The following is a 26084-nucleotide window of genomic DNA, read 5'->3' as shown; positions in this document are numbered from 1 at the left end:
GATGACCCAGATGTATGTAACATTTGCCATAGGGGGGTCATTAGTGTGCTTGGGCCTATATGCAAACAGGTTAATTAGGTTAATAAGTTTTCACAATGGAGAAAAGAGAACTCTGGATATACATTTAGTTGTTTTATTTCATTATTGCTGTGAATGAAGATTCTACTACTAATGAATGATAACATGATCATTTCACTCTAGCTCAGTGAAATGAGAAGGTTTGATCATTTCATTCTGGATTGGTGCTAAGTTATTTGGGACTTTAAAAAAATTATTTGTACATGTATGATAATATGTATAATAGGTTAATGACTTCATTGTTAGTGTAAAAATCAACTTGTAAAATAATTGAAAACACATGATAACATTCAATAAATAATATAATTTGCTGACTTTGTTGCAGAAACCAAAGCATTTTTTTCCATTACATCAAATGAGCAACATTTGTGCAATTATTTGAAGTTCAATCAAATTGGCAAATTTTATAAATAATTTTGACAAAAAGAAGAAAATAAAAGTAAGACTTGTTCATTTCAGTGTAAAATTGTAATGTTGAATCATTTATAATCATAAAAACAAATATTTTCATACATGGCTTAGCAACTCATTAAATTATGTTTTGTATGACAGTTTATAAAAAGATAAAACAATCTTAGACTGAAATCAGCAAATATTCTCTATTTCATTCATGTCAAATAGATACTGGTTTGTACATAATCTTATTGCACATGTGATCTTTATCAACGTTGAGGGAAAGGTAGCGCTTCAAATGGTGATTTTTTGTGCCAAAGTTATTATGCTCCCCCAAAATTTATTTTGGACGTTTCCTTTTATCTGAATATATAGTGCAATATTGTGACAAAATAAAACTTTGGGGAGCATCACCCGTCTCCGACGGTTTCTTGTTTTTCTCAGATGCATGATAACATATTTTACTTCTACTTGTAATGAACCATTAATTAAATGCTCAAATATAAATGGTAATTAGATGTCAAAGTTAGTTTTCTATACAGACTGCTGAAATTAGGATATTTACAAAAAGTGCCTTTAACTTGGTCGTTTTGTTGCCCAAAACATAGTCATTTTTCAAAATATAGCTAACATTGAGAGGGGAATTTTAATGCAGTTATAGTTATAGGGAAACAATATATAATACCTTTTTAGCAGCGGAATGGGGCTGCATATTGTCTCGGAATTGGCACTTAAATGTCATTGTCATCAGATACATGTCATTTATCTTAAATAGTGCCTCTCATACGGCCACAGTTAAATTATATATGGTTTGCCCTTTACCGACCCTAGATTTTACAGGTGGGTAGGTAGGTAGGAGAATTATTTTATTTCATTTGAGAAATTATATGTTTAATACACTAATAGTCTATGAATATTTAAAACACTTTTATTAAAGCACTGTTGCAGTGTACGAAGCCCTATGTAGCTTAACCATAATTATATTGTTTGCAGTTTTCTTGAATATATTAATATTAAATGCATGCTTGTGTGTTATTTAATCAAAAATGTGTTCAATAAATAATGTTAATTGCTCAAATGCATTTGTCATTCATTAACTGTCAGACTGCTTTTATTTTTATGCCCCCCTTCGAAGAAGAGGGGGTATATTGCTTTGCTCATGTCGGTCAGTCTGTCAGTCTGTCGGTCCGTCCACCAGGTGGTTGTCAGACGATAACTCAAGAACGCTTGGGTTAGGATCATGAAACTTCATAGGTACATTGATCATGACTCGCAGATGACCCCTATTGATTTTCAGGTCACTAGGTCAAAGGTCAAGGTCACAGTGACCCGAAATAGTAAAATGGATTTTGAATGATAACTCAACAATGCATACGCCTAGGATCATGAAACTTAATGGGTTGATTGATCATGACTCGCAGATGACCCCTATTGATTTTGAGGTCACTAGGTCAAAGGTCAAGGTCACGGTGACCCGAAATAGTAAAATGGTTTCTGGATGATAACTCAAGAATGCATACGCCTAGGATCATGAAACTTCATGGGTAGATTGATCATGACTCGCAGATGACCCCTATTGATTTTGAGGTCACTAGGTCAAAGGTCAAGGTCACGGTGACCCGAAATAGTAAAATGGTTTTCGGATGATAACTCAAGAATGCATATGCCTAGGATCATGAAACTTCACAGGTAGATTGATCATGACTCGCAGATGACCCCTATTGATTTTGAGGTCACAAGGTCAAAGGTCAAGGTCACGGTGACCTGAAATAGTAAAATGATTTTTGGATGATAACTCAAGAACGCTTTTGCCTAGGATCATGACACTACATAGGTACATTGATCGTGACTTGCAGATGACCCCTATTGATTTTCAGGTCACTAGGTCAAAGGTCAAGGTCACAGTGACAAAAAACGTATTCACACAATGGCTGCCACTACAACGGACAGCCCATATGGGGGGCATGCATGTTTTACAAACAGCCCTTGTTAACTTTAACCTTTCCCTTTAGCATACAACAAGCATTGAAAGAGTGTAGAAAGACAGTCCAAAGCCTTTAATGGAATAATTCAGACATTGCAAAAGACCGTCATAATTTACAGGCCAGACTGGCCTACCAGGAGAAACAAGAGATGTGTTTGTCATATACACAATGCCCTCTTTTGCGCCGCTTAGAAGCCATATCTTTGACCTTATAGGATGACCGTGACCTTTCACCGCTCAAAATGTGCAGCTCCATGAGATACACATGCATGTCAAATATCAAGTTGCTATCTTTAATATTGCAAAAGTTATGACCAAGGTCAAAGTTTTGGGACACACACATGCAATGAAAAAATGACAGACAGACAGGCCAAAAACAATATCCCCCCCCCCATCAATTTTCACAGGCCTCAATTTTAAGTGTTTGACAGGGATTTCATAGAGCCTGATAAGTCTTGGCATGACAAAGTAAATTCACAAAAGGGCAAACATAGGCATGCAAACTTGATTTGGGGAAATAAATTAAGTGTGTTAGTTTCAGCTTGCGGTTATATTTACGCTTTAAACATATATACTTGAGTGTTGTCGATGTATTTAGCTAAGAGTAATTAATATACTAAATAAGTTTACCTTTAAACATCAATTTCACTACATGCCATTACAGTATAGAGTGGCAAACATGATAATGCAGAGTATGCACATGAATCTGATAAAACACAGATCCACTTACATATAAATCGATGTTTGTCTTTTTTGCATTTTCGAACGATAATCCTGTAACTGTAAGATGTATTTTTCGCGAATAGACTGCATTCCTATTTTCAAACACTAACTTGTTCTGTGACATTCAGTGCATACATTTAAAAAAAAAAAGAGTTTTATTTGTATCTAAAATGTATGCTACATCGTAGAATGACACGCGCTTTTCATTAATCCATACTAATTATATGACATCATTCGTTAATTCAATAGTTATTTGTCCTTTTCCCTGAGCATCGTTATTTCTTTTTATTGTCCGCCATCTTGGATAAAAATAACAACATGTGTTCAACAAACGTAAACTCACTTATGTCTGACTACTGCGAACCAATAGTATGATGTCGTTCAGCGAGACACCATTTTTACGGAACACCGCTGCTCGCGATGCCGGTTATAGACGCTTGCATTACTTCGCTTATATTAGGGCATATGAAATTCCAACCATCGGAGCGACCTAGATCGGTCAGGGGTAATAAGAATGGACAGCGATAATACATGCACAAATAAATATTGCAGTCGGCTCTTTAATGATCGGCGGAAAAAAAAAGAAATCGCAATTAAAATTTTTGGGTCAGGGGGTAAAGTGTGTTGGTCGGTAAAGGGCAAACAAACTAAATTTTAATTTAGGCCTACTCTAAAATGCAGTTTGTATTGATCTTAAATCATGCAATTGCAGAAACAATCATAAAATAATACATGTAGTCATACTATCATGAACAAGAAATGATTAAAATAAGTGGATATTCTTTGCTGGTTAAGCAAGCAGTATTATGAGACCTGAATCAATGACTTATGTTCTTTGGTCATTTCTATAATTTCTATAATTTGACTCGTGTTCTTTGGTCATTTCTATAATTTGACTTGTGTTCTTTGGTCATGTCTATATATACCGGTACTCCTAGCCAAGATCACCAGATGTTTACTAAGAGTGACTTGATCAGCTGACATACATGGGGAGCAATTGGCATCACATGTGCTCTCTAATTGCTATGCTATGCAAATTGCTTACAGACACATTTTACTTTAAAGCTTTATATCTTTATATACTTAAAGAGATTAAGATGGTCACTTCGACATGAATGGCTGGTTACAAATCAGTTCAATAATTTCTTACAGACAAATAAGCAACAAGTCCTGCAAGTTAGATGCCACAATCTGGATTGCTGTTAAGTTCATGATTGCAAATATTGTTGCAGGGGGCAACTTTATTGATTTAGTTTGACCATGTGCGCCATGTTTGTTACCAAACAAACTGTGTTGTGTTTAAGGTAAGTCCAACATAGCAGAGGTTATGCAACTATAAATATTTCAGACAGTGAATAATTACAAAAACAAAAAGCATAAAATGGAGAATCACATATACAAACTTTGCATCTTAATGAAATAATTGCACGTACATATTAAATAATAAATAAAAAGGTCAATGTAATGACTGTGACTGTTATTGTGCTGTATTTTGATTTGGGAACCATTCTTCACTGCAGGCAAGTAGAATGTTCAGAGAAACTTGAGTTGGAAATGGCAGTTAAATTCTTAATTAAACCAATGCAACTTTTTTTTGCTTCAGTGATGTCTTTTGTATTTGGCCACAACTTGTCAAGTAACGAAGGGAATATTAAAGTCCGTAACCTTTTAACATGTTTGCCTCGAGTATAGGAGACTTATGTACAATGTTACTTGAGCACTTGTTGTTACTTGAGCATGTGTTGTCACAAGTCCTTCAAACTCTGACACTTGTTCATTCTGAAAGATATGTAGATATATCAGTTTGTATGCTGTCATTCTCTTATCCTACAAGTGTGTAAAAATACAGTTAAATAATTTGTGCTTGTATCAATACCTCTACCATCTCATCTTCTGTATGGCATGTTATGGCTTGCCAGAACTTGTGCAAAAATGAACCCCTGAGTTTTCTACAATGTGACACAGGTCGTAAACGCTTATGTACAGTAGGTTATTTCAATTCTTTTATGTAGAAACAACATCAGAGCATAATCTAAATGATGCCAGTTCATAACATTGATTATAATGTTCATTTGCTATGCTAACCAGTGATTTTATTTTAATTAAATCATTTAAATGCACCTATTTAATGAACAACCATAATATTATAACAGCTTTTTCAAAGACTACTATGGACAATTAACTACTTGGACATGCTCACTGTAATTTGAGCATGAATGCAGAAATGATTAGGTCTGTAGACATACAATAAAGCTGACAATTATTGCTGCCTTGTTTTATACAATGACATAAAATGGATGGTCAGACAGACTGTATAGTATTGCTGGCAAGACTTCAGTCATCCATGTACATGACCATATGAAGCAACTATTCAATACTGTTTACAAGTCATAGTTTGTTGTGCGAAATACTGCATACAAGGGTTATCTTTCTTTATTTTAAGTTTGCTGGTTTAGATGGAATTAGATGGAATTGCAGAAACCAGACTGAGTTGTTTGTGAGGTTGGCAGTTATTGAAGTTTTTTTATCAGTTTGTTGTTACCTCTTGGAGATTTGTTTATGATTTACCATAAAAAGAGGAAATGATTTAACACTGTAAAATTCAACTACTTCCCTGTTTGGGGGATTGCTTTATCAGTAAGGATGTTTGCTTGTCCTGTTACAATACTTTTACTTGCCTTTAGACTTCACTATATGTGTCATTATAAGATACATGAGGATGAATATTCAATGTGAATATTATATACCCTTACATGTGCAGTCAGTCATCATGCTATCTGAATTAAAGTTAACCTCATGTTTTGGATGTAAAATGTACGCTACATATACATAATACTTACGTATAACCAGTAATTGTATGATAATATAATTATCATATTTGTACATATATTTGCATTAAAGTGAAAATGCTGACTACCATATAATTCAAAATTAATTTTATCCTTATGTATTTACTGATACATTGAACATAAAGTCACATTCAAAAAGCCAAATTGAACCGAGAGTTGAAATTCAAATTCCAATGCAAAGTTTGAAATAATATCTTCCTTGTATCCTATTGAAAAATACCATACACTAGAGAATCGCACAGAATCCAATAGACCAGATTTTAAATGGTTGTTTGGATTGTTATCTCAAATAGCAGTATTGAATAGTGTTTTTCCCAGGCCATTTTAGCGTGGCGAAAAGCCACGCCGCCCTCCCGGATCGCAACTCTGCCCTTTTCAATGGCAAATTTCTCCACGCGCCCTTTTTTTCAAAGACAAATTTCGCCACGCGCCCTTATCGATAACATCTTTATTGCCTTACGATCTAACTTGGTCCGCAAAATCAGCTTCCTTCATTGTCTGTGACGCTCCGACTGTGCTTGATTTACTCGAGAGACGTCAACGTCTAATCGAATATAAATTGAGCAGATTTAATACATTACAGTGCTCGATTTATAGGTAGGTCTTACTGACTGCTCCAACGCTGTGAATTAGTCATGCGTGAATAACCTCGTGTCAGTATCAATCGATAATGCTGAAGGCTATGTTATACCAAGCGCACTTTTCGGTCGGCAATGTGTATACCTCCACGATAAAATCATAACTTCGGAGACTTTTGATGAAAAACTCTATGTTATTCTCGTGGCAATTGTGCATTGCATGTATTATTTAGTTACATCAAAACATAATTTTTAGGCATAATAACATTAAAAATCACAAACAAATTTATTCTTTATCGTTTTCGTCTTTAAGATAATTAGATCTAATTATTGAAATAATTACTGAGACGTATACTAATTTAACAAAATGCGAATCGCGTATACGATTTAACGTTGCTATGCGCACCTGTCGCTTACATCATTTGACATTTTATCAACATGGCGGACTAAACAGAATTTAATTGGGTGACTCGGCAAAAATGGCAAATAACGTCGTAAACGATCGAATGAACGATGGAGATTATACATTAAGAAGGAATTAATGAAATGTCTGTGATAATCAACGATGCATAAAAAATGTTTTAGATAGCAACAACATTATTTATTTATTTGTAATCTACTCGGTGGATGTATGTCACGGAAACGAGTGTTTGCATATTGTTAGCGATCAATTTACTCGCAATGTTATTTTAAACATCTGTCAAGATTTTTGTTAGAAAATGGGATAAGACAAACCTGGTTTCATTTATATGTTAGTGGATCTGTGTATAATCAGATTCATATGCATATATTGCTTTATTATGTTTGTCGTGCTGTACAGTTTATTGAAACAGCATGGAACTTAAATGTACATTGTGAGGTAAATATATTAATATTAATCATAGTAAGTTAAATACATCTATTACCATTAAATGTGCTTGTTTATATTTTTTCCACAACTGCCTCTGATGCGATTACATGTTTCTCCCTAATTCAGGTATTCACGGAACGTTTTTGCCCTTTATTGCCTAAACGTCGCGCTAAAATGCCCTTTTTGAAAGTAATGCGCCATGCCCCTTTGCCCTCCTGGGAAAAACACTATTGAAGTAATATATACCAGCAGATACTGTAAGAATACTTTGTGAGTTTCATAATAAAATTATGGCTACAGTAGAAACAGAAACTATTTTAGGTTTGACTTTGCGTGTTTTGACATGTAACTGAGACACTGGGTCTTATACACCATCCTCTTAAAATTGATATTCACAGTAGTAAAATATTGGTTTAATGAGTCATAAGCAGTTTCTGTCTCTCATTTTAGCGCCCTCTACATGCGACTCGTGTAGCCTGTGACTGTGGGCCCCAGGACCTGTGCAGCCAACATGAAGGCGTGGCCTCTCGACGCGCTGTAATGGACTTCAACCCTCTGGACCTGCTGGCCAGTGCAGCTGAGCTTCAACAGCAGCACGGCGAAAGTATTAAAAAAACTACATTTCTTGGATGTTATAAGGCTTGTCATTATCTACCAAAATATGCAAGTTTTATCCAAATGTTAGTGATCTTGGTCACATTGCACAGTCGTTTTATAGACCTGTCATTATCAATGAAAACATGCAATTTTCATCCAAATAATATCATAGTGATTTTGCATGAGGTTAATAGCCCCTTAATTGACCCGTATTACCCCTGTTATAGGTATCAATCATAAAAGCAAAGTTCATGAAAAAATGCACATGATTTTCTCATGAAACATTTATCTTGTTAATTCATTTGGAGTAAATTAAAGAGAGAAACAAAAAAAATAAATTTTTATAGAAATAGGTTTAAATATGAATTTGGTAGTTGAACCAACTTACCTACAAATAGCAGTCTTCGAAATTAGCACACGCCCGATCGCCCGTTGCGAGTAAAGTTACTGCCAGGCACATACAAAAATTCACGTTTGTGGCCCGCCGGGCATGTAAATTATAAAAGCCAATTGACAGTTTATAAAAAAAAATCGTAAGCGGTTCTGGATATTTGCAGATCTATTTTTCAATTTTGCGAATAAACACCTTGCCGTAAGTTGTAAAACAATGAAATTCGATTGGTTTAACAACACACACCTGCTTGCACAGGTCACCGTTATTGTTTTTGACCGATGCAGTTCGGTCACATTCGGTTCTTATCGGTTTCTCTAGACATTAATCGAGAAGATGCTTTTTGAATCGATCATTTCAATCAAGTCATACGCTTCCGTTTTTGTCAATGTAAACAAATGTCATTGTCGACATAGAGGCTATGCAGTATCTTAGGTATGTTGATGGGGCTAAGCCCGATAAAGCACTTCCAAAATAGAAAATTGACAATGATTTAGAGAAAAAGGAAGCCAAGAAATGGTACGAGGACACCAGAGAACGCTCTTTTCAAGAGCACTGGTGTAACGATCGACCGTCTTAATTCTAGTGACTGATTAGATGTAGTTGTATTCACTACTATTGAAACAAATGTTCTGCTTTACTATGTGTAGCATGTAAGTGTTAAAATGTTGTGATTTGTTATAATTTTGGTTAAAAAAGTTTGGGCATGTAAAAAATATGTTGGGCATGTAAAAATTCTTAAGTAACTGGCCCGACTGGCATGTAACTTTTCAAAGCTAATTTCGAAGACTGAATAGTGCTAAACCCATTTATGCCTATAGCGTCCAGAAAAAAGGCCTAGGCAAACTGCCTAGACCCAGATGAGACGCCGTATAATGCAGCGTCTCATCAGGGTCTTCGCTGTTTGCTTAAAGGAATTTCTGTAAGAAATATTCTAAATATAGAAAAAAGTATTCTAGAAATCCCTAATTTTGGAAATAAATTAATCGAATTTAGAAGGATGGGAGAGTCCACTAAGCATTAATGGGTTAACAGAGACAGGAATTGTGTAAAATTCAATACAGTAGATGGAGTTTCCCCATGAATAGCTCAAAGCCAGCCAGCTTCTTTCAAGCACATGTTCACATAATGCACTGTATAACACATGTTCTTATGGTTAATAGTGAGCTACAACAGTCTTTATAGTGTGCATGCAAACAGCCAGGCAGGGATGTCAGATACAGAAATGAATTAAATCTAGCTTGCTGCTGTATACCACCGGAAATCTGATGCAACAATATCTTGTGTACCTAGGGCTTTTTTGTTGAGAAATAATTAAATATAAAAGGCTGTGTATGGTTTTGTTTAAAATGCTAATATGAGATTTCTTGCCACAGGCATTGATTACATCTTTACAAGCAAGCAAGAGAGTGGAAAATAAAAGATTATTTTTAACTGGTATAGTAATAGCAGAATACTTTGTCACGGTTCTCAATAACTTTTGAGCCAACAGGCCCAAATGTGAAACCAACAGGCCTTCTAGGGGTGGCATGCTTTCCCTAAAAGTTTTAAAATTGAGCAAGTGATTTCCTGCATTTTGGACCATTTTATGGCTATTTGAGTCGTCAATCAGGCACTTAAATTTGAGCATTTTTGTGTGCATATTATTAATTTTAGCTTTTTAAACGAACAAAAGATAAATGGAAAAAGCTCTATTACTTTTGTAAAATTTTAACTCAACATGTGATGAACAGAACGTCAAAATATTTTACTGCTTTTTGACCGATTCCAATATGCGCCTTTTCATTGTTGTTGTTGTTGTAATGCGTTGAGGGAGATTATGAAGCGATGTCTTTGCTTAATAAATAGCAAATAGGATATATTACCGAAAAGACATGCAAAGTTCCAAAAGTCAATTGCCTTTTTTCCAAATCTGAGCCATTTTCAACCGGCCAAAATCTGATTTCAAACGGCCGATTTGGCCGGCGGCGGGCTCTTATTGAGAACCCTGCTTTGTGATATTTTTGTAAGGCAGTTATTCATGTAACCTCAACAATATTTTTGTATAAAATATTAAGTGACAGCTAGAAAGAAAAGACAGCACAATTAACATGCTGTTTAAAAGCGTGTTGCTTACTTCATATTTGTACATTGTATTTTAAGGTCCAGAACCCATTGTAGTAACTCCATCTCGGCTCAAGAAACAAGGACTTGTATCAGCACCACTGAATGGGGAGAAAGAAAATCATGACTTGAGCATCATCAACACAAGCAACAACAACAATGCTTTAAAAAGTAGAGTTAAACCAAATATAGTTATTGTGAAGAAAATAAAAGCAGAAAGTTCAAGTCCAGAACTGGAAAAGATGTTTGATGAACATAATTATGGCAATGCAAAAAAAAATAACAACAAACATGAAAAAAACAGTGAAGAAACAAATAGAGATAGGAGTATAAATACACAGTCAATGCCTTATAAAAATGAGAAATTTGAAACAAACGGCTGTGATGTTTCAAATTGTGTGAGGACAAACATTGGTGTGGTTTCCAATACAAAGTGTGCTCAGTCCAATTTGAAAACAGTGTGGGACTGTGATAAGAGAACTGCGACATCTAGTTCAGTTGGTGTTACACAAGGGGATGAGTCACACACTACACCACCATGTGAAAGGAAATCCTCAGTTAATGGTCATGTAGATGATGTGACATGCTTGACTTCAGACAGCAGTGTGGGGCTACAAGCTAAACTGGGAAAATGTGAAGGTTTGAATTGCAGTGCAGACACATGTGTATGTGCTGGGGATTTATGTGTTAAGGATATTGGCAGTTCAGATTATAATACATGCAGTATAAACAGTGGGAATGATTGCAGTGTAAACAGTGAGAGAGATAAACAATCAAGGGATAATAATAGTTTAAATATAGGTATGTCACATACTGAACATGGTCAGGATGGGAAGATTGTCCATCAAAGTTTAAAAGGGTCTAAACCTAATGTTGCGAAACTACACTTGGATGATACTACAGGCGAATTTATCACTAAAGAAGGTAGTAAAATGATAATAAAATCTACCATTGCAAATAGTGTAAAACTATCTGGATCTCAAAAACCTGTGGATAATACAAACTGGGCATTATTAGAAAAAGAATCATGTTGTGAAAGTTCGAATTCTTTAAACGAATCAATAAATACACAATCTTTAAAATCTACCTCTAAAGGTGACATTGAAAAAATGCCATACGTCAAAGTAATACCAGCTAAGGAATTGGGTAGTGACACTGCTATTGACAGGAGCCCAGAAATGCTTGTAATCAATATTTCTCGTAGCAGTAATAGCCAACAGAATAAAATCCCTAGCATTGCTAGTCAGAAGTCTTCAGAACAGCCAATATTGGAAACTATGGAGAGCAGACCTGATAACTGTATGGAAAGCAATGAAAAAACTAACAGTATTGGCATACTAAAATCCATAGTGGTAAGTGACAAAGTAAAACAGGAGAACATGAAAAATGGAAATTTTAAATTAAAATCAAAGCCTTTGATTTTCAAAATGGTACCACAGAAAATAAAATACGACATTCCTAAATGTAGCACCATTAATGAAGATTCCAAAGTATTGAGTTACAAATCTATAAAAGTGTTAGAATTAAGTGACCCAGTATGTGCAGACGAATCCACTACCAGTGTTCATTTGCTATCACCTGATCGTAGAAATCCAGATTCTATGGGCATAGCTGAAAGCCCAGTTGCACAGTCAGATCTTGATATGAATGACAACATTGAACTTGAAAATCCGGACAAAAAATTATTTTCAAGTCCAATGTCTACATTAAATAAATATATGCCTAAGGAATCTGTAGAGACTTGTTCAGCAACAGATTTGCAAGATTTAAAAGATTCTGAGGGAGATTCAGACACTAGAGAACTTATGAAAGAGTCCCGATTCGAGTCGATAGTGAGGCCATTCAGTTGTGATAATATAAGTGCTAATGGAACGTTAACGCCGTTTAGTGGTAATGAAGTGCCAATCTTCAGGTTTGACTCTGATCACTGTTATGCAGGTTTGCCTGGCAAGTTAGACTGTTCTGTAAACATAGGCGCATCAGAAACAGACACTGCCTTGACGTCGGAGTTGGAAGAAGCTGCTACACCCCTGGGCTGTACCAGTGAAATCTCCCAAGACAGTGGCTATGAAGATACCACCACACAATCTCCGGTAGCAGAGGCCCTGCCAGTCACTTCAAAACCTTCGATCGAACCATCCACTGTGAAGAACTTGGTACCAGTGCTTGTAAGTGTAAATAGGAATGGAAGTTTAACTCTGCATGACCCAAACTTGTCAAAGTTTAGTGGTAAAGTATTGGTGCCGGAAAATTCCTTACATTTTAGTTCTGGAATTAAAGTTATTCCAGGGACGAGTCTTGCAACCGTTTCACAGCCACTTATTTTGTCACCGGTGGGTAGGAGTCCTGCACAGATGATTGTTGATGCTCCGAAGTCGAGGCCGGAAAGCATTTTGGAATTACTTAGCCCCGCTAAATCAGATAAGAATTTGAATATACCGATGTCAGTGTCCAGAAAAGATATTTCACCATCTAAAGGTGGGAAGTTTAAAATCGGATCATTTGCTTCTATAAGTAACACTGGATTGGGTAAAGGAGTTGGGACACCCATTAAAAATTTCTTTGAAGATAAACCAGAGAGAGTGAAGCCATCAGCCACTAGGAGCAGATCTAACAGTGGTAAATCCTCCCCAGCCTGCATGGAATCTTTGGATAATTTAGTGCAAAAAGTCAAAGGGAACTTATCTCAGCCCCCTGTGTTGCAGTCGGTGATGGAAAGTGCAAACTCTAGCCCTTCTCTTGATCATATTCAGCATGATCATGACTATTGTACTAAAAATCTCATGCCTTCAATGGTGACCAGTCTGTTAGAGCAACGCCTGTTGGCCAAGGACAATCTTAAGCCCACTAAACCAATATTTTATAACAAGGGTCGTCGTGATTCTGAATCCAGTAGGGAGTTTCAAAAAGGTGAAAGTCGTGCTGGAAAGCGCAAAAGACTATCTGCGTCGTTTTCAAAGTATGATTCATTGGACAGTTTTGATGTAGATAGTGAAAGTGACACGCAAAGCATTCCAGAGTGCAGTAAGTCAAAGTCAAGGTATGATAAGTTTCTGGAGAAGTCAAGGACCACAGACCCAAAGGTGAAAATAACTGGAAGCAGTAATTTCCAGGATCAGTTTGTGTATTTCATGAACACCACGAAACGCAATCGCAGAAGAGAAAGTAGAGATTCACCCTTGCCCTTGGGAAACGATCGTGTGTTCATACCACCCAAGCCAGGCGATATCATTGTACCTCATTTAACAGATCAAGATATTGAGAACTTGAAACAGCGCTCAAAGCTCAATAAGCACTCATCCGCTGCTCTGGGTATGAATTCATTAAGGAATGAATTCATGGCAGCAAAACTGGCGAACCAGCAGTTTTCAGCGTTACCTACATCTGAGAGTGCTGAAGATGAGAAGAACATCATCAACACTATTCTGAGCATGGAGAATGACGAAAGCCTCTCTTCACCGGTGAACCGCGATCCCCCCTCTTACAATGAGTCGATGGAATTATACGGGCAAGGTCTAGGTACAGATATTATGAACTTGCTACCTGAACAAATGAACCTGACCCAAGAACAAATGGATCTCTTGTACAGTGCAGTGGATGAGGTACAGAATTCCTCTCCGGCTCTCATTGAGGAAAAGTTGGTGTCTCCCGGTGCAGAGTCTCAGAGTTGTGAGAGTTTAACATCCTCGTTTGAACCTAATAATGAACTTGTAGATATCCCAAATAACATTTCACAGGGTGGTGTAGTGGAGAAAACACCATCACCACTGCCATCAGCCCCTATATCTTCTGTTGGAGTGGAACCAACAACTGAAAACGCCCCACTTGAATTAGGTGATGATGCCAGCAAGGTCGCCTTGAAAGCAAATACTAGTGATAATTCAACACACTTAACAGGTGGTGTGACCACCACCAGTGCTGAGGTATGTGCAAGTGTTGCAAATTCAACAAAAGACGTCACAACTGGCCTGGACACCCAGGCGCACACCGATACAGAGGCTGATGCTGCTTCTAACACTGCTCCTGTTTTGGCAGAATCTACAGTTCAACATAATGAAGGTAATTATGTGTTTTCAGAGCTCGAAGTTTTTAGTGTTTTTGGGTGTTGCTAGTTAATTTAAGAGCTCATTTTTGAAGTGAATTATATTAAAGGTTGACCATATTGAATCAGTATACCAGCATATTTAGGACTCAGCCTATGACTGAAATTAGGGAGAGGAATGAGGCAACTTAAAGAAGAAGTTATTTTATTCCCCCCCCCCCCCAACACAACGCCCATCATAATTACGATTTTAATACCAGAAACAACTCCCATTTGGCAGTTTGGGGGAAAACATTTGTGATTAACACATAAAAACACATTTAATTGTTAATTATCTTATTATTGGTTGATTGCTGGCTCAAAGTAAATCATCAAGAAAGTAGAAGTCACATCTCCTTCATGTAATTAGAAGGAAAATTTCATATGTCCAGGGAGAAGTTATGTCCCACATCTCCCCCACAGCTGAGCCCTGATTTGACATGCATTGATAAGGTGTTCTGCATTTGGAAAAATGTTTACCAATTCTTTTACCATATCTGCATAGGCTTTAAACTTACATGGTTTCATAAAGTTTGAGGTAATGTTCTTGGTTAAACAAAGCCTTGGATGTTTTAATTAATTTGTCATTGCATGCAATTACAGATCAGTAGTACTCAAAATCTTTTCTTTCCTAATTCACGATGGCAATGACACAAAATCTTGTACATGTAGTGGTAAAAATTCAGTGCAATGCGTTTCACTTTACCATAGTAGTGATAACTGGATATTGGAGAATGTATCAAGCATACAGAGCCCTATACAGTCCCCATATTGCTGCAATATTGATTTCAACAGCAACATGTGATAAATGCCTTGGAGTGTCATCATGTGTCATCTACACATACCATATAGCCTGATCATGTGGTTATAGTCCTGAAAGGTGTGCTAGATTCTGTTTCTTAAATACATCATGTCATACATGGACTAAACTATTGCTATTTAAGCTAGTAACATGATTATATTAAGATCAACCAGCATTTTTAACATGAGACAAAGTGATTTATATGTGACAAGCGTCATGCAAAAATGGTTCTACTCTTATACCTCATTTAACAGCTGAGTCCGACTTATGCCATATGCAGCTATAAAGTCACACACGTTAGTGTGGTCTCAAAATCGGCAAGGTAACTCTTGACCAGACTGCTCTAATGCGCAGGCTAGTTTGTAGCCCTCACTACAACCATGTCATAAGACCTATCATTGCATGAAGCAGCTCATGTGGTTTGTGTGTGATAAAAAATGGTGGCCAAAACACTTCACTTGATATTTTAGATAAGAAAACCATGAGATACTGTTAATATCTGTATATAAGACACATTTTAAAAATAAAATTGATTACCGGTATGGACATAAAAAAGTGTCTTATTCAAGAAATAACAGTACTTTATATCAAACTACGTGTAATAAATTGTGGCTATATTCAAGAATCCCAATGTGCTATCAGGGCTAGCGGTGGTCCAAAAAATGTTTGAGCCACCCAGATCCAGGGGGGGTCCGGGGGCATGCCCCCCGAAAAATTTTTGGATCCTAGATTGTCTGTGGTGCGTTTTGGGCCTTTTGCCAACCAGTTTTCGTTTATTTCAAATAACAATATATACTATAGATTTTTCATATTTCTTTAAATGACAACAAGCACATGTCACATCATATTATGCATCACATCACAATTTTCATAGTAATAGAGATATTTTCATACAGCACATTTTTAACAACAAGATGAATGGCATGTAAAATACAAGCATACATTTCATTCACAAAATACATTGCAAACAAATCCTGCTATATACAGAGAACAAAGTAATGACATGTATCATTATTATTTTATTATTATTCTGCGCTGTTTTTTACCAGCCCAAAGTTTGTAGATCACTTTAAAGTCAACATCTTTGCAGTCATTTCCTTCAATTGAGATTTTCATGAGATGTTCCAAATTTTTTACAGTCAAACAATTTCTTAGATCAGTTTTGATTACATTCTGCCTACTGAGCCCTCGTTCACAATCAGCTGTAGACACTGGGGATACTAACAACCTTTTGGCAGCTTCTGCTGATGCTGGATAGGAATGGACATTTTTAATTGCCAAATTTGCAGCAGAGTATATGTCAGTCACTGACTTGTTTCCAGAATTATGGCTGGCTCTTGCAAAATTGGCAAAGCAAAGCAGTTCAGACTGTGAGCCTTCAATTCCTACAGTACCTAAGTAGTCAGAGACAGTGTCAATGTCTGAGTGTATTTGTGGGACTGGGATACTGGGGTCAAATAGATTGCTCATGGCTGTAAGGACAGACCGGCATCACTGTTGTCTGAAAACCTGCTATTCAGACTTGTGACCATAATGTTCATGAACTTTTGGCATACAGACTCAGCTTCAGTTCTTTGTTTGACACTGTACGGACAAAGTGGTTACTTCCATTTATATAGTAGACAACATGAATTACTCTTCCTATGCGTTACAAATTCGTAACTTTAATTAAACTTTAATTGCAATTAAACAGCGCGTGTTTTTCACGTTTTCCTTTGATTCAAATACGCTGCTGTTAGTAAGCATAGTGTGTGAGTAAAACGATCAAATTAATTAATTATCACCTTTTCATTTCAATCGAAAATCGGCAGAAAGTTGTAACATCAACGACATAGAACTAGTTATTTAATTATCACTCTTTAATTTAGATCGATAGTCAGCTTGGAAATAATTGATTTATTGTCACGCTTATTTCCATTTTTAATCTTATAATACGACATTTGCGACCGGCTGCTATTTCGTTTGCAGACGACAATATTAACTGTGTATTCAAAGCTCCACCCATTTTTACGTTTCATTCAACAACGTCACTTCATGTGTAAGCGAGCTCGATTTTGATTGGCCAGCTACCATGTGCACTTCAATAACAATAAGGTCAAGCGATGTCTCGATACCGGTGCAGACCGGTTTTCGTTCACTGTTTAAATTGCGAATACTTTCATTGAAACAAGGAGAAAAATATAGAAAACCAGTTTCGGGTTAAAATGGCGGCTGTTTTCAATGAAATTTTACGAGATTTAAGCATTTTCGCAAATCGGATTTTTCTTGAGCCAAATTCTCAATATTTTCGCAAATGGCTCAAGTGGCGAACGACAGCGCGAGCCCTGGCTATTAGCACCTTTATTTAAAACAAGTATGAAAGTTTTAAAACTTAATTTGTGACTTTGTTAAATGTTCACTTATCAATGACCGTATGGCATAATGTTCAATACAAATAGTTCTTCAAAAGGATTGGGAAATAAACACTTAACAAAGCATGTCATGCAAGCTTGGCCTTAAGTGACATTTTATGTCCTCATTGTGTCAGAATCATTTTTAGTCCCCTACCGGTTTCACTGGCGGGGACTTGTGGTTTTGTCTGCGTTCGTCCGTCACACTTCTGGATCCTGTGATAACTTTAAAAGTTCTTAATATTTTTTCATGAAACTTGGAACATGGATAGATGGCAATATGGACATTATGCACGTCATTTCATTTCGTTCCTACGTCAAAAATTAGGGTTGCTATGGCAACAAAAAAACTAGAAATACTGCTGAAAATGTTGGTTTTTCTGGATCCTGCGATAACTTTAAGTTCTTAATATTTTTTAATGAAACTTGAAACATGGATAGATGGCAATATGGACATTATGCACATCATTTCATTTCGTTCTGACATAAAAAAATCTGGTTGCTATGGCAACAAATAGGCTAGACATACTGCTGAAAATGGTGGTTTTCTGGATCCTGCAATAACTTTTAAAGTTCTTAGTATTTTTTCATGTTACTTGAAACGTGGATAGATGGCAATAAGGACATTACACGTCATTTCATTTCGTTCCGACGTCAAAAATTCTGGTTGCTATGGCAACAAATAGACTAGAAATACTGCTGAAATTGTGGTTTTCTGGATCCTGCAATAACTTTTAAAGTTCTTAATGTTTTTTCATGAAACTTGAAACATGGATAGAAGGCAATATGGACATTATGCACGTCATTTCATTTTGTTCCTAAATAAAAAAAATTGGTTGCTATGGCAACAAATATATATTTAAAAAATTCTAGAATTTCTGACAATGGTGGAGCCGATAGGGGACTTATATTGCTTGACAATAGTCTTGTTTAGCTCTACTGGCCGAAGGCCTGAAGAGCTTATGTCATGGCGTGGTTTCCATCGTCCGCCACAGTTTTCGTCCGATTCTATTCAAACTTGTTCAGTGTCTTTATATTAATGAGGACTCTAACTCTATTGAAAATGGGTAACATCAGAGTAAAAAGTCCAGAATTATCTCCCCTTGAATTTGAGAAAGTTGTGAAATAAGGCTTGTTTACACAATAAAGTCCACAGTTTTCATCCAATCATTTTCCAACTTGCACAATGTCTTTATCTGAATGATGAGTCAAACCCTATTGAAATTGAGCAATATGGGAGTTATAAGTCCAGAATTATCTCCCCTTGAATTGGAGAAAAAAATGAAAATTCAGTTTTTTTATGTGATAAAAGTCCATCATTTAAATCCAATTCTTGGCAAACTTGCACAGTGTCTTTGTATCAATGAGAACTCAAACCCTTTTTTAAAAAGAGCAATATCGAAGCAATAAGTCCAGAATGACTTCCCCTTGAATATGAGAAAAAATTGAAATCCTGCTCGTTTACTCAATTAATTCCACAGTTTTCATCCTATTATTTCCAAATTTGCACAGTATCTTTATATCAATGAGGACTTGAACCCTATTGAATATGAGCAGTATTGGAGAAATAAGTACACAATAATCTCCCCTTGAAATTGAGAAAATTCTCCTTGTTTGCGCGATTAAGTTCACAGTTTCCATCTTATTCTTTTCAAACTTGCACAGTGTTTATAGCAGTAGAGCGATTCAGGCCCTCATGGGCCTCTTGTTTTACAATTGTTAGTTTATATTCATTAAAATATCACGACTGGTATATTACATTACTTGAAAAAAGTTAATATTTTCAGTTAATTCGGTAATAAAATTTTTTGAGGTGAAATCGAAAGTACATGGTGAAAATAGGAGATAACCATAAACACTCAATAATTTAGTATAAATAACGCACGTAGATTGATAATTTTATATATAAACTATGTACAATTCACTATGCATGCATATTTTGAATTCCTGGGTTTACAACGTGACGATGATGATCTACATGTACTTGCGTTATTTATAATTATGCCCCCCTTCGAAGAAGAGGGGGTATATTGCTTTGCACATGTGGGTCGGTCGGTCTGTTGGTCGGTCCGTCCACCAGGTGGTTTCCGGATGATAACTCAAGAACGCTTGGGGCTAGGATCATGAAACTTCATAGGTACATTGATCATGACTCACAGATTACCCCTATCGATTTTGAGGTCACTAGGTCAAAGGTCAAGGTAACAGTGACCTGAAATAGTAATATGGTTTCCGGATGACAACTCAAGAACGCTTATGCCTAGGATCATGAAACTTCGTAGGTAGATTGATACGGCTGGCAGATGACCCCTATTGATTTTCAGGTCACTAGGTCAAAGGTCAAGGTGACCCGAAATAGTAAAATGGTTTCTGGATGATAACTCAAGAACGCTTATGCCTGGGATCATGAAACTTCATAGGTACATTGATCATGACTCGCAGATGACCCCTATTGATTTTCAGGTCACTAGGTCAAAGGTCAAGGTCACGGTGACCCGAAATAGTAAAATGGTTTCTGGATGATAACTCAAGAAAGTTTATGCCTAGGATCATGAAACTTGATAGGTAGATTGATCATGACTCGCAGTTGACCCCTATTGATTTTCAGGTCACTATATCAAAGGTCAAGGTCACGGTGACCTGAAATAGTAAAATGGTTTCCGGATGATAACTCAAGAACGCTAATGGCTACGATCATGAAACTATATAGGTACATTGATCATAACTCGCAGATGACCCCTATTGATTTTGAGGTCACTAGGTCAAAGGTCAAGGTCATGGTGACCCGAAATAGTAAAATGGTTTCTGGATGATAACTCAAGAACACTTATGCCTAGGATCATGAAACTTAATAGTTACATTGATCATGACTGGCAGATGACCCCTATTGATTTTCAGGTCACTAGGTCAAAGGTCAAGGTCACAGTGACAAAAAACATATTTACACAATGGCTGTCACTACAACGGAGAGTCCATATGGGGGGCGTGCATGTTTTACAACAGCCCTTGTTATTTGATTATCACTCTTTAATTCAGATCGGTAAATATTCGGTAGAAAGATAAAAAGTGGTCTTGTTAAACATATTGCTGGTAGAAACAATTTGTACTTTTTCTCAGAGCACTCTCTGAGTAGTTTTGAGAAGAACATGAATATATAACATGTCAGTTAAACTTTGACTCCTTTGCACTGACTTTAAAAATTACCACTGACCATGTTTTGATGAGCAATTCAAGTGTTAAAAGAGAAATGAATGAAGTGTTAAAAGAGAAAGGAGTACTTTCCTTCCAAACTGTTTCCATACGAAAATGTAGATCAGGAAAATAAATTTAAGTGGAAAAGACACTAATTATTAAATACTTTGAGAAAAGTTTCTTAACCTAAGTTGTCTAATAAGTTTTTAATGTCTGAAAACTATGTATTTTGTATATTGTTTCCTTTAATTGTCACAAACCACCTGTCACATAAGGCCAGATTTATTTGTGTCCTGCAAGTCAAGTAGATGACAGATGTATCGGGCAATTTTCATGTTAGTGTCGCTCACCATTGTCATCCTGTGTCTAATAAGTGGACTTGCAAGTTGAATTAGTTCTGATAATTGATTGCATAGTACTTACGCTCAAGTTGACATATTGCGCTTTTAAGATGATTTAAGGCTTGAAGAGATACTGATGAATGTGAATTACAATTACTGACTTTAGATTTACATCCTTAAAATTGTGTTCATCTAAGTGTTGAGTGCACAAAAGCTAAACTACATGTATAATGTAAAATAATGTTTGTTTGACTGAACCTTGTTCAGTGGCTAAGATTATAGTAATGGTTTGTGTAATATTTACATGTGTCAAAACCAACACTTGTTCTTTCAAGATATTTGCAGTATACTTGAGAACACGGTTGCAGTAAACTAAAGAATTCCTGTAATACAGGAGTTTAAAAGTTAGAAACAGTGTGCAGCTGTGGTGTAAATATTGAACTGAATATACTATAAAGTTGTTTACAATAAAATCTATGTTTAGACAACTATTTATTGCTAATAATATCATCATCTTAGTAATGTTCATTCAAGCAATACATGAGTTCTAGTTTGACTTCAGTTTTGTCAATTTATGATAGTGTATAATATATTATTATGCAACCCATTTCTATTGTGTCTCACAGGTCTCAGCTTATATAATAATAATATGCAGGGGACAAAAATATTTATAAATGGCACTCGTCCTGCAGGACAAGTGCATTAAAATTTTCACTCGTCCTGCAAACACATGCACTTGTCCTTCAAATATGTGTGAAAGAAAGATTGCAAAGGACTGATATGACTAACAATGTTTCTTAAATCACTGCTAAAATGCTGCTTACTTAGTTATTCATGCCAGCTGATCACAGAAGAAATGTTAACTTACCGTAATAACTCTATGTTTTCGGACACTTAAAAATAATTATTTTTTTTCGTGTCCGAAAACTTAGATACGAAAAATATTCACAAAATACAGGTGTCCGAAAACTTAGAGTCGAAAATTGAAGTGTCCGAAATAGCGTCAATTGTATCAGCGAGTACGGGTAATAGCACGCGCTTGTAAAATACCATGCCGTAAAGTATAACTTACAGTTATATGTGTTTGCACTGCATTTTAAATAATTGTAAATGCTTAATTTATTTGACAGATCGTTACTACAAGGTTGTACTTTGACCAACGAGTTCAAAGATGTGCATGTGATGTACCGATACTCGCTAGTATGAACCTGTAATTAACGCAAAAAAAGCAAACAATGAATTGTACCGAAACTCGCTAGTATGAACCTGTAATTAACGCAAAAAAAGCAAGCAATGAATTCTTTGTTTGTTCATTTCCGATAGTTGTTGTCTTACACCTTCCATTGTTCGTAAAACTTGCAATAGGGAGCATCACACTTTGTAGCGTTTAGTATTTGTCACAGTTATTTTACTGAGAAGGGGAAGTACCATTGCGGTAGATAATAGCACAGTTCTGCTGTAACGTCACTAATTGCTAAGCTGACCGATACATAGGTCACATGGTTTAACCACAGACAAAGGATTCACTCATGTGGATTCACTCTTGTTAATTGGCACTACCCCTGGTAATTGACCAGTCGCCAACTCCGCCCACATTTTGTCGTTCAGCCAATCAGATATCGATTTTTCACACACCCCTCAGCAACGCTTATCTGGCCGCCATTTTGTCCGACAAACAAAGCGTGTTGTACATATGGAATGGACGTAATTTTTAAGAGTTTACACAGATTTTATATCAAATGCATGATCATTACTGTTAGATCATTATTCAAAATTGTAGGTGCTATACATACTTTATAAAAGGTTATTATTTTATGTTTATTTCTTGAACATATGAACGAGTAATGAGAAAACAAACACAATACATAGTTTAACCACACCAGGTGTGTGTTCTATAAAACGTATTATACCGTTTGATGCACAATATTGTTAAGCAGTTTGGGCAACATAATAATTGCCACACTTGCTTATTAAACTCAGCGTAATTGTCGATGATTAATAAATAACAGTATGTTGCGTGGATCTCAGAATGAATGAACATTAAGACATTGTTAGGTACTGTACAGAAGAAAAGAAATATTTAATTACTTAAATGATTTCCAATTATATATTTATTTTCTGTGGATCATAAACAATGGAAATCCTTATAAATTGTTAACTTGAATATTGTTTTAACTAAAGTTAAAACAACAAAAACCTGATTTCAACACGGCTTAGCTAGCTTAAAGCGACTTCAAGTGTAAAATGTAAGGCCTAACAACACAGGGGTTTTTCTGCCTATTTTGGGAAAAGGAGTCTGACCAAATTGGGAATTTTTATCGACAAAATTGGTCATTTTGGGAATTTTTGCTTCGATGAAACGGCTAATTTGGGAAAAAATTGTGAATTAATCATGCTTAAATAATTCAGTGGTTTAACAGATAAATTTGTTTTTATTTGGTTATTTTGTCTTCTTTATGTAAACAGATGCAATATTGGGCATGTTCAACGTTAATTCAAGTACTGCAGTTTTGTTTTTCAGTTACAGTTACACTCTGTGATAAGAAGTGAACAGTCAAAACCTTATAGCAAATATTTTTGACCAAAACAAACACTGGATAGTCACACAAGACACTTAATTCTTAAAAAAAAAAAAAAAAAAAAAAAAAAAAAATTTTTTTTTTTTTTTTTTTGAAATTGGGAATTTTTTTATAATTTCGGTTTGAGATCAGGTCCGTTTGCTTTGGGAGTGCCTCCGTTGTCCGGAGGCGCAGACAGTGCTGAAAACCCCCTGCAACAACATCAACAACAACATTTCTAATACAACATAGGCCTATATTGATACGGGGAGAAATGTGAAAATTGCAATTAACATATAAGGGCCATCTTGCTATAAATAAACAAATGCATAATATGCTAAATGTATTCAATTCTAATGTTCTTGAACAGCACCGTAATACCAAAATTTCATTTTTAGCCGGATTTTTTTCGAAAAAATCTCGGCTTATAGATTGATGTTGTCGGGCGGGCGGGGGGGGGCGGGGGGGGGGGGGGCGGGCGGGCGGGCGGGCGGGGGTGGCGGCGTGCTCAAAAATGTTAAAGTTCTTATTTCATGGTATAACTTTGGTATGCTTGGACCTAGAGTCTTCAAACTTGACATGAAGGTTGGCCAGGATTAACAGATGACCACTGGTCATTTCAAGGTCATTCATTTGAAGGTGAAGGTCACTGTGACCTTCAATATAAAAAATGTTAAAGTTCTTATAACTTTGGTATGCTTGGACCTAGAGTCTTGAAACTTGACATGAAGGTTGGCCATAACTAGTTAGTAACCACTGGTCATTTCAAGGTCATTCATTTGAAGGTCAAGGTCACTGTGACCTTGAATGTAAAAATGTTAAAGTTCTTATTTCATGGTATAACTTTGGTATGCTTGGACCTAGAGTCTTCAAACTTGACATGAAGGTTGGCCAGGATTAACAGATGACCACTGGTCATTTCAAGGTCATTCATTTGAAGGTGAAGGTCACTGTGACCTTCAATATAAAAATGTTAAAGTTGTTATAACTTTGGTATGCTTGGACCTAGAGTCTTGAAACTTGACATGAAGGTTGGCCAGAACTAGTAAGTAACCACTGGACATTTCAAGGTCATTCATTTGAAGGTCAAGGTCACTGTGACCTTGAATGTAAAAATGTTAAAGTTGTTATAACTTTGGTATGCTTGGACCTAGAGTCTTGAAACTTGACATGAAGGTTGGCCAGAACTAGTAAGTAACCACTGGACATTTCAAGGTCATTCATTTGAAGGTCAAGGTCACTGTGACCTTGAATGTAAAAATGTTAAAGTTCTTATTTCATGTTATAACTTTGGTATGCTTGTACCTAGAGTCTTCAAACTTGAAATAAAGATTGGCCAGTACTAGAAGATGACCACTGGTCATTTCAATGTCATTCATTTGAAGGTCAAGGTCACTGTGACCTTAAATGTTAAAATGTTAAAATTGTTATAACTTTGGTATGCTTGGACATAGAGTCTTCAAACTTGACATGAAGGTTTGCAAGCACACTTAGATGACCACTGGTCATTTCAAGGTCATTCATTCTAAGGTCAAGGTCACTGTGACCTTGAATGTAAAAATGTTAAAGTTCTTATAACTTTGGTAGGTAAAAATGTTAAAGTTCTTATTCCATGTTATAACTTTGGTATGCTTGTACCTAGAGTCTTCAAACTTGACATAAAGGTTGGCCAGTACTAGAAGATCACCACTGCTCATTTCAATGTCATTCATTTGAAGGTCAAGGTCACTGTGACCTTCAATGTTAAAATGTTAAAATTGTTATAACTTTGGTATGCTTGGACCTAGAATCTCAAACTTGACGTAAAGGTTTGCAAGCACACTTAGATGACCACTGGTCATTTCAAGGTCATTCATTTCAATGTCATTCATTTGAAGGTCAAGGTCACTGTGACCTTAAATGTTATTGTTGTTCATGTATATGCATGCATTCAAAACATAACACAAGGTTTGCTCATGCCTTGAAAAGTACTTACATTTCATTTTGACCTTTGAACAATATTTCAGTAATTTAAGTATTGCATTGACAAAAACACGAAAGGTACTTTCCTGTCATTTAAATCAAAAATCCGGCTTCAATGCGGTCATCTCCGACCGCGGAACTCTTGTTCGATAGTGAAATGTAGCAGATTCCCATTAAACATAAATGAAATAAAAATGCATATTAGATCTATT

The 26084-nt window shown here is 36.1% G+C and overlaps 1 protein-coding gene across 1 annotated transcript in view; it reads left to right on the top strand.

Annotated features, from left to right (window-relative positions):
- LOC127859788 (uncharacterized) overlaps positions 1–26084 on the top strand; it is a 52300-nt gene that overhangs the window by 7436 nt on the left and 18780 nt on the right. The window contains exons 2-3 of the mRNA XM_052397294.1: positions 7906–8059; positions 10586–14605. Of these exons, the coding sequence (XP_052253254.1) occupies positions 7996–8059; positions 10586–14605 (4084 nt within the window). The 5' untranslated portion in view covers positions 7906–7995. The remainder of the gene's footprint in view (positions 1–7905; positions 8060–10585; positions 14606–26084) is intronic.

The sequence above is a fragment of the Dreissena polymorpha genome, chromosome 15 (genome assembly GCF_020536995.1).
Source record: "Dreissena polymorpha isolate Duluth1 chromosome 15, UMN_Dpol_1.0, whole genome shotgun sequence".
Taxonomy (NCBI): Eukaryota; Metazoa; Mollusca; class Bivalvia; order Myida; family Dreissenidae; genus Dreissena; species Dreissena polymorpha.
This window is presented reverse-complemented; position numbering and strand designations above follow the sequence as displayed.